This window comes from Hakea prostrata, chromosome 10, assembly GCF_041222555.1.
Source record: "Hakea prostrata isolate BN-2017 chromosome 10, UWA_Hpros_2, whole genome shotgun sequence".
Taxonomy (NCBI): Eukaryota; Viridiplantae; Streptophyta; class Magnoliopsida; order Proteales; family Proteaceae; genus Hakea; species Hakea prostrata.
Window position 1 is genome coordinate 31,992,288 of NC_142609.1, and position 14,414 is coordinate 32,006,701.

General features: G+C 37.6%; 1 protein-coding gene and 1 pseudogene across 1 annotated transcript; both read right to left on the reverse strand.

Annotated features, from left to right (window-relative positions):
- Positions 1–3,512, reverse strand: LOC149002504 (wall-associated receptor kinase 2 pseudogene; annotated as a pseudogene).
- A 5,601-nt stretch (positions 3,513–9,113) lies between these two features.
- On the reverse strand, positions 9,114–12,584 carry LOC149002505 (putative wall-associated receptor kinase-like 16). Its single transcript, XM_089138726.1, has 4 exons — positions 12,356–12,584; positions 11,977–12,099; positions 11,690–11,866; positions 9,114–10,293 (listed from the first exon to the last, which is right to left on the reverse strand). The coding sequence occupies exons 1-4, from the start codon at positions 12,582–12,584 to the stop codon at positions 9,122–9,124; spliced, it is 1,701 nt and encodes a 566-aa protein (XP_088994852.1). The 3' UTR covers positions 9,114–9,121.
- Positions 12,585–14,414: the final 1,830 nt, after the last annotated feature.

Below are 14,414 nucleotides of genomic sequence, written 5' to 3' on the forward strand. Positions count from 1 at the left end.
TTACCTTGCCTCTATGCTAAGATCATCCTCAATTAGGCTATAACCCATCTTTATTTCAAGAGCTGTATCAGTAGAACTTGTCCATGGTTCACCTAGAAAAGGTCCAGACTCTTGATTACGTTGTAGGAATAGTTGCTCATACAACATCTTCAATGAGTCAAGTTCCTTCGCAACCTCCTTCATTGTTGGCCTTTCTTCTCTTTTGTCCTTTACACAATCTCTTGCAAGTTTAGCAACTCCCAATATTTGTTCTCTCTTTTCATTGGAGATTATTCGGGCATCAATAATCTGAAAAAGATTCTCATCTTTCATTGAAGACAAAAAATATTGTACCAGAGTTGAACATTCTCCAGATTCTTCAAAGAAAATTGCCTTCATCCCTGTCAAAAGCTCCAGCAAAATAACTCCGAAACTATAAACATCACTCTTATCTGTTAGCTGACCAGTTGAATAACATTCTGGGTCCAAGTATCCATAAGTTCCTTGAATTGCTGTAGTCTTTAGAGTTTGATCTAGAGGAACCAATCTTGAAGCTCCAAAATCAGATATTTTTGCCCTATATTTATCATCCAATAATATGTTTGAAGACTTGATATCTCTATGAATGACGGGCACTGAATGAGAAGAGTGCAAATAGGCCAAAGCATCTGCAGTTTCTACGGCAATTCTTAGACGATTTTCCCATGAAAGAGTGGAAGTTTGATTGTGACAATGAATATGTTGGAACAATGTCCCATTTGAGATGAACTCATAAACTAACAATGGCACCTCAGTCTCTAGGCAACAACCCAAGAGCTTCACCACATGTCTGTGATTGATTTGGGAGAGGATATCAACCTCATTTATAAACTGTATAATATGGCCTTTGTCCATGATTTTGGACTTCTTAATGGCAACTACTTTGCCACCTGATAAAATTCCCTTATAAACTGTACCAAATCCCCCTTGGCCAATTATTCGACTCTCGTGAAAATTATTGGTTGCCTTCTTCAGCACATTTATAGAGAAAATCTTTGCCGTATGTTTTCCCCCTTTTTCGGAAGCGATTTGTTGTTTCAACAGCATACCTCCATTTTGTAAGAAGAACTTTTCTCTAAGCTTACGCCTTCTCTGAATTGCCCAGTATAAAAACCAGATAAAAAGAGAAAAAACTAGACAGCTTGCACTAGTACCTGCATAAAATCAATACGTAGATGTTTATTGCTATTTACTCCGAAACTTATGTTTAGTATTGAGGATTCTATTTTGATGCTTAGAGCCTCTAATCAGCTAGCCATGTTGTATCTTTCCTAGCTGTTGGTTACCAAAGGTAAGGGATAGGGTCTTAGTCGAAGTTTTTCTTTTGGTTTGTGTTTTACTGAAATGGTAAATGCAATCTCCCTTTCATCACCCATCTCAATTGCTGGTCACAAACAATGAGATAAAAAAAAGAAGGCAACTATGCAATGTGGGTCTTCTGGATTCAAATCCTCTACATCCAGTGGGTCTGATGCCCTTATCATTCTGGTCATTGGATGAACACCATATGGATTAGTTGAAATTCTCACCCATGGATTTGACATACGTACAAATCACAACTTTAGTTCAATAGTATAGATTCAAAAACTTTTAATGTGATTTTTGCATGTGTGAAATCGGATGATGTGAATTTAGACTTTGCACTTAATTTTCTTCCAGTGGTAAGAAGGACAAGAAAGATAAAGAAGACTCGATGTAAAAGACCTGAATCCTAAGTCTTCTTAGAATAAACATGTGATTCCCAAGAGAAGACATTTGGAAAAACAACACCTTAATTGGTATTTTCTTAGACCCATCCCTTTGTCTCCTCTTCTTTTGAGGAATCAGGATTGAGACATGTGAGCACTTTCTAGAAATAAGGTGAATCCATGTCAATTTTCTTGTGGCATACATGCATCACATGCTATGAATGAGATGCAACAATTTTTAAAAAAAGTTCGAAGAAGCTATGTGTCTTGTTCTTGTAACTTCTCCAATGAGGAAAATATTGACCAAATCATATACTTTTATTTGTTTCTTGTGTATGTTTCATGTACTAATCAAATTCAACTATTTAATAAAATTTTAAGATAACCATTGAAGCTAAAGACATGAGATCCACAAGATAATAAAAGAAGTTCTCAAATTATAGGGACATTTGGGATAGTTATTGATTAGTTTTACAAACCCCCCTCCCAAAAAAAAAAAAAAAAACTATTGGTTATTAGCTGAAATTTCCATTTAGGAGTATCTAAAATTTTTTTTGGGTAGAATTGTTTTTCGAAATAAGCTAACAAGAAGATGATACAAATTATATAATTTAAAAATAAACTTACCTGCAATAATTTTAATCAGTCGAATGCGTGTGAGGTCTTGTGTACAGCGAGTCCCGTTTTGACGACCATCGCCGTAGTAGCCATTTTGACATTCGCATGTGTAACTTCCTTCTGTGTTATGGCATTTAGCATTCTTGGCGCATGAATTGTTGTTTTCATTTTCACATTCATCCATATCTTCACCACCACATCACAAGAAAAATGAAAATTTGTATTGTTAGCTCCACTGTTGAAGGTGAATTGAACAATGGAAAGAAAGCCAGAAATAAACAGGAGAAAATAATTACCAACGCATCCTACTTTAGGAAGATAAGGGTTGCCATGAAAACCATTTTTGCAGAAGCAGCGATAACCAGGGCCATTGGTTGAATCAGAGCAAAAGCTATTCGGGCCACAAGCTTGAGATTTTGTTTCCTGACATGTTTGGTTCCCAATTACCCAGTCCAACAGCACTGGTGTCTTGGATCTGTCATAACTACGAGCAGAAAGAACTGTTGAATCAAAGCTGAAGTGGGTTGGATCGCCAAAGAAAGCAAAGCTGCAAGGATTGAACGTATGATTCCTGGTGCGATTGACTGTACTCTTAAGAACCAAAATGAAGCTTTTGGGCGCTAGAGGGATAGAAGCTTGGCAACAACCAATTCCAGAACAAGACCCATTTGTTACATCATCGATGCTACCACACAGAGACATGCACCCACTCCTATAGTTATCATCCAAATAATCAATGAAATAGGCCAAGGCATCACAACCAATGGCTATGAGCTTGTTCTTCTTGGCTATGGTGTAAGGAATACCTGAAAAATTATAAAGGTAATCATGTACAGTTCTCTCACCAGTAGAATCGATACAATCAGAAGCAAAATAGATAGTCTTCAGTGCGATTTGGGCTTCCATTAATGATATCTCAAGAACTTCACGAACATCATCTTTATAGGCCTTGAAGGTACCATCTTCCTGTGCCTTACATGTGATATTATAATGAGGACCAATGAAGCATCCATATCCAACACCAAATGGGTAGGGTATGGTCACATTTCCACATTTCTCCATGCAGCCTGGCAGGACTTGTTGTGGAACCACCTTGGCTATTGCACTCGGCGATTGAAGCAGGCAAAGTAGAAGCATCATCTTCAGAAGATTCAGAGCCATGGCTTTTCTTACAGTTTCCTTCTCCATCTATCCCCCTACTTCCCCTTAGCTGATCTTCAGAAGGAACGAATTTATATACTTTTTCTTTGCACACCTGCTACTTTATTTTCTTCTGTTTTCCACTATATTTTAAGTTACAAAAGGCTGACCATTGCATCCATATCAACTGCATTGGGCCTATCAGCAAGGAAAATGCTTAGAAGCAGCGCTGTTCCGAGTAGTCCATGGCACAGATTCAAAGTTGGATCTTCACTTAATTTGGATCATTAATGTGAATGCTACCTCTAGATTAAGTGAATAAATGTTGAATAGCCAGATGTGGACGGATTGGAACAGTGCTGCTTCCAAGCAAAATCCTTTTAGTAAAGCATTCGAAGATCAGATCCGCACCCCAAGTGTTGGTTGCCACATGAGACTGACCCTGTGGCTGGCCGCCGGATGCATCGCCAATGATCTTATGTGCTGCAAACGATCTGGACCTGATCCTTGCCTTCAAAAGCTCAACTTCTGTCTGCGTCATCTACTATAATCTTTACGACATATTTTAGGTCAATTATTTGTACAGGTGCGTAGAATTGTATTTGTATCCTGATTAAGGTTTTAAATTTTCCTATAAACTGTCTGTGTGGAATAACTTAGGAAAAAAACAAAGAAAAGAATAGTACTTTCCAAGTTTCTAACAGGGATGAAATCTTTAAAAATAGTGACATTTCTCTTTGATAGAAAGAGTTTTGCTAAATCATGTAAATTTCTTTGAGTATATTCACTTGCATTATGACTACGCATTCATACCATCTAAGTGGACTCAGTGTCTCTCTTTGCCATTTAATACCGTCAATTCAATCACTTCCAAGCCGAGTAGAAGGAGATGATCATTCATCAACCACATATCGACTTCATTCATGTGAATTCCAACCCCTTTTTGGTCAAATTTTTTGAAGAATATTCTCATGTACGTATCAAAAAGGTCAACAAATTTGACTGTTTGCATCAGGAACAGATGGACGCGGTTCCTCGTGCAAATGGTGGTGGGTGGGTTCATTTCAAAATCTGGTAGAACAAGTTATGATTTTCAAAATCAGACCCCTCAACTATTTAGAAAACGCATGGGAAATGGAAAAAAGCCTAGTCGTTTCTTGTGTGAATATGGAGACCCCAATAACCCGAATGTGATCAGTCAGAATCTTCTCCTCAAAACTGTTCAAAAGCTCAAGAAGATCGTTCTGAGTTCAATGCATCATTTGATCGAATGGGGATTGTGAATGCTATCTAAGTTATCGAGAGTGACTCGATGGACAATGCTGAAACCTTCAGCACGCTTTTCTCTTCTTTCCATCACCGGAGTGCTCTGGTTTCTCGAAAGTTTAGTCCCTAGTTGTGGGATCTGAGCAGGCAAAATGAAACAAGGGATTTGGGAGTCGGATAAATGAGGAGTCTGATTTTGTAAATTAGCGAACTCTGAATCCTTAAAATATAAAAATAAAAAATAGTATTTACATGTAAACCCTTGCTAGTTAATTCTCAATGGTGGCGCGATCAACATGGTTGGCAACAGCCAGTAGCGACTGCTGCAAATAAAAATCCCATCAGTATATAAGTTGATGAATGTTAGATGTGTCCGTGGGTGGGCTACAGTCTCGGCATAGAATATCAGTGAGTAGGAAAGTAACTCAGAAGAGAAGTGCTCACTCGAATGAGAGGGGTCTACCATAAATTTGGGTAGGGAAAGCCATGAAACTTTGGATAATTTCAAACACAAAAAGACCCAAACTCAAGGAAATCAACAAATAAGTTGTCTTTCCTATTGAATAACCCAAATTGGACTTAGGTGTACTCTAGCAGCAGGGAAGTGTATGTGAGATAGGATGGCACTTGTTGCCCAGTTCACTGAGCTGGAATTTCCGTTTAGCATAACACTACAGCAAGGTGATTTGAGAACCAACCCCCACACCAAAAAAAATCATCCTGCTCCAATTTTTATTATTTTTTTTAAAATTTCTCTCATTTCCTTTTTGAAATATTAAAATTTTTCCTCTCACCATATTTTCATGTGTAAAATATCAATACTTGGGCCCTTGAATGGAGAAAATATTTTAATGATTAAAAGAGTGGGTGGATAATTCATTGTGTTCTCAGTGAAATACGGTACTTGACCCTTCTCGATGTTAAATACTAGCTTTGCCCCTGCCGAGAAAATGGTCAAATGTTGAATATTTTCCTTGGCCATGAATGATGTATCCCTACACGCCTCCCCCTACTACATGGCGAATGCTGAAAATCTTGTTTCCAATGTGCATTTTGCTACAGTAAAGTTCCCCCCGGCCAAGATTCAAATTACAACACCCCTACCTCCTTGGTGTGAATTTTGCTGCAACGATACATTTACATAGATGAAGTACTACTTGGGTGGTATACCCTGTTGAGTGGAGTGGGAGTGTCACTATTAATACGGTTTCTAGGGCAATGTTCTATGTTAGAGCTCAATCCACATTTAAGAGGCTTCCAAGAGAGTCAGTTGATGTGAGGGAGGGAAATGGTCGAACACCTATCGTCTCTTAGATTTCCTCTCTCTCTCTCTCTCTCTCTCTCTCTCTCTCTCTCTCTCGGGGTCAATTTACGTACACTTTGAAAAACAAGTAGTTGTTAAATATAATTTAAATATAAGTGGCGCTTTGCCCCTACCTTGTGGTAATTAGAACTATTGAAATCATACTATGAGGCATTTCTTAGATTTCCATATGTGTCTTGCTATTGTGCTCCATACACGATTAACCTCTTCAACTCTAAGATCCTTAGACTTGGTATGCATGTAATATATGCCACCAATCTTGAGTCAACAATGTTCCACTTAACTCATTAAAGGAAATCGAATTTTCACTGGTTGAGACAGAAGTGACAAAAGCAGCATAGTCAGGGCCAAGATCATTAAGGGTAAATAAACAAAGATCCTCATTCGTGATACTTTTGCCATTAGCAGCTAATTGATTAGCAACAATTTTAGTCTTAAGCAAATAATCATGAATTGATTTACCTCCCTTTTTTATGTTTTGAAGATGAAGACAGAGTTGGAGAACTCGTGCAGCAGAGGAGGTGGAGTAAAGCTTCCCTAAACGCTCCCAAATGGCTTTGGCATTGGTGGAGCCGATTACTTGAGCATGTACATTCTCAGTTACATGGTTCGGTTGATGTTTCCATCCTACATCCATGGTAAATAATGCTACTGTGATTTCTATATAATTGTAATTGAGTTGTACATGGATTTATATAGAGAAGCTACTAGAGTAATACTGAATTACAATCTCTTGAATATGCAACCAACTTAGGATAAGAGTTTGTATTTGTGATGGAAGTCAATTGTTGAGGCTTTGTGATAGAGATAAAACTCTCATGAAGATTTTTTATTGTGACTGGGTTGCTTTTAGGTGATTTTACTTGTTGTACAAGTCTTCTTTGGGTCTTCCTAATATTTTCTGTGATTGGGTCCATGTGGGACTCTTAGTAGTTCCCTAACAAGTTCACAATTCTGTCCCTCAATATCTTTCTCCCCCATCCCTTTGTATCTCCTAAACCAATAGACACCAGTCTGTATGATTGAGACGATGATAACAAGAAAAGAAAATTTTGAGTGATAGCATGGAAGTTGTGGGCTGATAATTTACTAGTCACATGGGGCTTCCCCTCTCTCCCTATCCTTTGTAAGATAAGTCATGAATGTCTTTTAGTCAAAGTAGATTAAAGTAGATTCATATGAAGAGTAAGGCCTACTTTTGTTTTGTTTTTTGTGTGAAAAAAGGGGGCCTACTTTTGTGTAGCAACGTGTTGGTCGTGTGACAACGATTCAACTGTTGAAACTTCTTCTATGCTTCCTTTATTTCCTATTTGGTAGTCAAAAGTCTAAAAAGAAAGTTATGATATTTCACTGAAGAAGCAAAATGCATTGCAAGGCTTATGCAAATTGACATGATTCTCGCCCCTCTTTCACAAACTCACCTCCTCTCTTGGGGCAACCTTTTTCTCTTGGGCCTGGCCCAATTCTTATCTCCCCTCCACCTTTCCTATTTCAAGGCCAGGACCATCTCCAAACCTCCTCCCATCCTCCTGCCCTTGTGGGCCGAGCCTGCTAGTCCCATCTCCTCTTACCGACCCTGTGCCCCTTCCCTTTCCCCTCCCCTCCCCCTTGGGGCCCTAGCCTTGTCCAAACTCACCCTTCCCTCTCCCATCTTCTAGGCTTGATCCAACAGTTTCTTCCACTTTTGAGTGTGATCCAAGGTTCTTTTCTTGATCCTAATTTTGTGCATGTGGATGGCAATGACTATGGGCAAGACTCCTCTTACAATGCGGAAACTGAGGATTCCTCTGATTCCAAGATCCCTTTTCTCCCACTTTGGGGTCACAGGACAAGTAGCCTTTCTACTAAAGGTTACCACCACCTTGATGAAGACTTTATCATTGATTCTTCTTCTAAGAAGAAAAGAAGAAAAATTTAAAAAATTAGTTCCAGTCTTTGAGTCTGTTAAGCTCTTGTTCTCAGCCTTTAGTGCCTTTGTTCTTAGCTTTGTTTTGCTTTTTCCTTAGGCCTTCTTGGCTTCGTTAAGGCGCAGCTTTTGTTTCACTGTTTCCCCCCTCCCCTTCTCTCCTTTTGGTTAGTGAATTCATTATTCATTATAAAAAAAATAAAAATAAAAAAGTGACATGTATGAAAGCATCTGGATCTAGACTTGTTTAAAGAGCCAGTCTCTTAATTCAAATACTTTAGCTATGTAGTTGTAGTTAGCATCTAGTAGCATACCGAAAGACATAACATTTCTATGGAGGACGGGAATTGAATGCGTAGAGGGCATATGTGCCATTGCTCCAGCTGTTTCTGCAGCAATTCTTAGGGCATGTTTGGTTACAAAATCTCTGGATTCATGAATCTGAGAATTATACCCGTTTGGTTGTGAAAATCTCTAGATTCATGAAATCTAGAGATTCATCTTTTTACACTAAAAACGTGAATCTGTAGATTTATGGGTAAGCGATGAAATCCAAAGATTTCATTGCTACTATTAAAAAGCTAAACATTTGTGCATTCACAAAAATCACGTCGACCAAATAGTTTTCTAGGATAAATCCACCGATTCCATTCCACAGCCAAATAGTTGATTTTATGAATTATGACTCCATTGATTTGAAATCTATAGATTTGAAATCTCCAGACTCATGTAACCAAACAGGCCCTTAAGCGGTTTTTGAATGTAAGTGACCATTGATTTTTGTTATGGATATGTTTGAAGAGGGTTAAACTAGAAACAAATTTGTAAACCAACTTATGCATAATATTCCTAGAGGAAGTAGGTGAAAGAAGTATTATATTACCCGCTTCTTATTAAAAGCAACTCAGTTTGATCTGGTCTTAGCTTAAGATCCGATCAAATGGGTGATATCTTCTTAGTTTCAAGTACAAAAAGAATTCCCATGTCCTTGAAAGAGGGACTGAGATTCATTCCTATAGTTGTAAGTGTATCTCATAAGATTTAAATGCCAATCTATCTCTCACATAATTTATATAGTGGCTCAAAAATATTTTATTATATAGTGGCTCTACCCATTGAAAAAAAAAAAAAAAAAGGAAAAGGATTTTATATAGTAAAGAATTACCTTGCCTCTATGCTAAGATCATCCTCAGTTATGCTATAACCCATCTTTATTTGAAGAGTTGTATTAGTAGAACTTGTCCATGGTTTACCTAGAAAAGGTTGAGACTCTTGATTACGTTGTAGGGACGGTTGCTCATACAACATCTTCAAAGAGTCAAGCTCCTTCGCAACCTCCTTCATTGTTGGCCTTTCTTCTCTTTTGTCCTTTACGCAATCTCTTGCAAGTTCAGTAACTCCCAATATTTGTTCTCTCTTTTCATTGGAGATTATTCGGGCATCAATAATCTGAAAAAGATTCTCATCTTTCATTGAAGACAAAAAATATTGCACCAGGGTTGAACATTCTCCAGATTCTTCAAAGAAAATTGCCTTTATCCCTGTCAAAAGCTCCAGCAGAATAACTCCAAAACTATAAACATCACTCTTATCAGTTAGCTGACCAGTTGAATAACATTCAGGGTCCAAGTATCCATAAGTCCCTTGAATTGCTGTAGTCTTTAGAGTTTGATCCAGAGGAACCAATCTTGAAGCTCCAAAATCAGATACTTTTGCTCTGTAATTATCATCCAATAATATGTTTGAAGACTTGATATCTCTATGAATGATGGGCACTGAATGAGAATAGTGCAAATAGGCCAAAGCATCTGCAGTTTCTGCAGCAATTCTTAGACGATTTTCCCATGAAAGAGAAGAAGCTTGATTGTGACAATGAATATGTTGGAATAGTGTCCCATTTGAGATGAACTCATAAACTAACAATGGCACCTCAGTCTCTAGGCAACAACCCAAGAGCTTTACCACATGTCTATGATTGATTTGGGAGAGGATATCAACCTCATTTATAAACTGTATAATCTGGCCTTTGTCCATGATTTTGGACTTCTTAATGGCAACTACTTTGCCACCTGATAAAATTCCCTTATAAATTGTACCAAATCCACCTTGGCCAATTATTCGACTCTCATGAAAATTATCGGTTGCCTTCTTCAGCACATTTATAGAGAAAATCTTTGCCACATGTTTGCCCCCTTTTTCGGAAGCGATTTGTTGTTTCAACAACATACCTCCATTTTGCAAGAAGAACTTTTCTCTAAGCTTATGCCTTCTCTGAATTGCCCAGTATAAAAACCAGATAAAAAGAGAAAAAACCAAACAGCTTGCACTAGTACCTGCATAAAATCATATGTAGATGTTTATTACTATTTACTCTGAAACATATGTTTACTATTGAGGATTTTATTTTGATGCTCAGAGTCTCTAATCAGCTAGCTAGCCATGTTGTATCTTTCCTAGCTGTTGGTTACCAAAGGTAAGGGTAGGGTCTTAGTCAAAGTTTTTCTTTTGGTTTGTGTTTTACATTACATTTTCCTTAAAGGTAAATGCAATCTCCCTTTCATCACCCATCTCAATTGCTGGTCACGAACAATGAGACTTCTTATCACCCAGAAAAGAAAAGAAAAGGCAACTATGCAACGTGGGTCTTCTAGATTCAGATCATCTACATATAGATTCAAAAACTTTTAATGTGATTTTTTGGATGTGTGAAATGGGATGATGTGAATTTAGACATTGCACTTAATTTTCATCGAGTGGTAAGAAGGACAAGAAAGATAAGAGTGGATGTAAAGGACCTGAATCATAATAAATTCATCATGATAGCACTCCTTTATTGATATTTTCTTAGACCCATCCCTTTCTGTGGGCACTTTCTATGAATAAGGAGAATGCAGGACAAATACTTAATTATTTGTTGTGGGGTATACGCATCACATGCTATGAATGAGATCCCACAATTTACAAAGTTTTCGAAGCTTTGTCTCTTGTTCTTGTAACTTCTATAATGAGGAGAATATTGATCAAATCATAAATTTTCATTTGTTTCTTGTCTATGTTTCATGTACTAGTGAAATTCAACTATTTAATAGAATTTCAAGATAACCAGTGAAGCTAAAGACATGAGACAAAAAAATAGAGAATATCCACAACATAATAAAAGAAGTTCTCAAATTATAGGGACATTTGGTTGGAATTTAAAATTGTAGACTGCACAGTTATTGATAGTTTTACAACCCAACCCCAACCCTTCCGGATTCGCATCCTCTACAATTCTTACCTCCTACAATTTTCTGTAATTCTTATCTAGGATTGTAGCACGTGACAGTTAATTAGCCAAGGGTCATGTCCAACTAAGAATCGAACCTAATAAATCCCTAAAATTAAGTTTCGAAAAAAGAGGAGAAACAAAATTGGGAGAAATTTAAGGATTTATTAGGTTCAATTCTTAGTTGGGTGCTAATCATTACTCTTAGATAATTAACTGTCACGTGTCACAATCGTAGATAGGAATTATAGGAAATTGTAGGAGGTGAGAATTGTAGAGGATGCAAACCCCCCCCCCCCCCCCACCCCCAAAAAATAAAACAAAAAAACACTATTGGTTATTAGCTGAAAATTTTCTATTTGGTAGGATTTTTTATCGAAATCTTCTTTTGGGTAGAATTGTTTTCCGAAATAAGCAAACAAAGAAGATCATCCAAAATATATAATTTAAAAAAAAAAAATTACCTGCAATAATTTTAATCAGTCGAATGCGTGAGAGGTCTTGTGTACAGCGAGTCCCGTTTTGCCGACCATCGCCGTGGTAGCCTTTTTGACATTCGCATGTGTAACTTCCTTCTGTGTTATGGCATTTAGCATTCTTAGCGCATGAATTGTTGTTTTCATCTTCACATTCATCGATATCTTTAGGAACACATCACAAGGACAATGAAAATTTGTTTTGTTAGTTCTACTGACGAAAGTGAATTGAACAATGGAAAGAAAGCAAGAAATAAACAGGAGAGAACAATTACCATCGCATCCTACTTTAGGAAGATAAGGGTTGCCATGAAAACCATTTTTGCAGAACAGCGAAACCAGAGCCATTGGCTGAATCAGAGCAAAAGCTTGTTCTTCATTGGCTATGGCTGTCAGAACTACACGAAAGAACTTGAATCAAAGCGAAGTGGGGGACCAAAGAAAGCAAAGCTGCAGGAAAATTATAAAGGTAATAATCATTAACACTTTGTTACATCACCAGTAAAAAGACCACCTAGGTTATCATCCAAAAATCATGAAAGGAATACAACCAGCTTAAAGAAGCAAAATAAATAGTCTTCAGTGCGATTTGGGCTTCCATTAATGATATCTCAAGAACTTCACGAACATCATCTTTATAGGCTTTGAAGGTACCATCTTCATGTGCCTTACATGAGATATTAAAATGAGGACCAATGAAGCATCCATATCCAACACCAAATGGGTAGGGTATGGTCACATTTCCACATTTCTCCATGCAGCCTGGCAGGACTTGCTGTGGAACCACCTTGGCTATTGCACTCGGCGATTGAAGCAGGCAAAGTAGAAGCATCATCTTCAGAAGATTCAGAGCCATGGCTTTTCTTACACTTTCCTTCTCCATCTATCCCCCTACTTCCCCTTAGCTGATCTTCAGAAGGATCCAACTTATACACTTTTTCTTTGCACACCTGCTACTTTATTTTCTTTCTGTTTTCCACTATATTTTAAATCACAAAAGGCTTACCATTGCATCCATATCAACTGCATTGGGCCTACCAGTAAGGAAAATGTTTTGGAGCAGCGCTGTTCCGAGTAGTCCATGGCATGGATTCAAAGTTGGGTCTTCACTTAATCTGGATCGTTAATATGAACGGTCTAGATTAAGTGATGTAGATCTGATACTAACGATCCAGATTAAGTGAATGAATGTTGTTAATGGTCCAGATGTAGACTACTTGAAACAGTGCTGCTCCCAAGCAAAATCCTATCATTAAAGCATCCGAAGATCAGATCTGCATCCCAATTGTTGGTTGTCATTTGAGATTGACCCTGTGGCTAACCGCCAGATGCATGACCAATGATGTCATGAGCTGCAGACGATCTGGACCTGATCCTTGCCTTCAAAAGCTCCACTTCTGGATGCATCATCTATGATCTTTATAATATATTTTAGGTTAATTACTTGTGCAAGAATAGAATTGTAATTGTATCCGGATTAAGGTTTTGAATTTTCTTATAAATGGTTTTTATGGAATAACCTATGGGAAAAAAGACAAGAAAAGAGAAGGATGAAATCTTTAAAAAATAGTAAAAAAAAAATTTTTCTCTTTAATAAAAGCAGTTTTACTAAATCACGAAAACTCCTGAATGTATATTCGCTTGCATCATTTCTTAATGACTATATGACTATGCATTCATCCCATCAAAGTGGACTCTATGTCCCTCTTTGCCATTTAATGCCGTCAATTCAATCACTTCCAAAGCTATAATATTCATTTGGGAGTAGAAGGAGATGATCCTTCACCAACCACATATCGATTTCATTCATGTCTAGATCTGTATGTGAATTCGAACCCCTTTTTTGGTCAAATTTTTTGACGAATAATCTCCATGTCCGTATCAGGAAAAGATGGACGCGGTTCCTTAGTGCAAATGGTGGTGGGTAGGTTCATTTCAAAATCTAGAGAATTAAACGTGGAACAACGGAATGGACTTCGAGCAAAACCATGGATGACCCACGCAATCAGTAGGGTTGGTGAATACTTTATATTTTTACCATTGTCATCCAGTCATGGGACCTCTATATAGGATATTTAATTGCAGCTGCCGCTACTGGCTGCTGCCAACCGTGTTGATCGTGTTATGTAATCAAAATGTGATCGAATGATTGAAAATTGAACCGCAAGATTTATTTATAGTTTACTAATTTACAAAATCAAATCCCTTATTTACCTGACTCTCAAACAAATTAGACACTCGACATTTGGAACTCTAATCTAAAGACCACAGCCATGGATCTGGTATCCTGACAAGTTGATTCGGATGGATGTGTTGTAGGCAGTGCTTCTGCAGTAACGCCAAGGAAATTGATTCATTATGTACCGTTAAGGATGAATCTTTTTGTGCCCCCTTGTGGAGAGATTTTTAGTTTTCGCTTTCTACTGCCAATTGGTGTTAGATCGCTGGCAGCTTAAGGTAGCTATTAATATGTAATGATTTATGAAAGCAAATTGTTGCATGTAATTTGACTGGTAAGAACAAGTTATGGTTTTCAAAATCAAACCCCACAGCGGTTTAGAATACGCACGGGAAATGGAAAAAAGCCCAGTCGTTTCTTATGTGAATATGGACATCCCAATCGCAAAACCTGAACGTGACCAGTCAGAATCTTTTCCTCAAAATTGTTCAGAAGCTCAAGAAGATTGTTGTGAATTGAATGCATCACTTGATC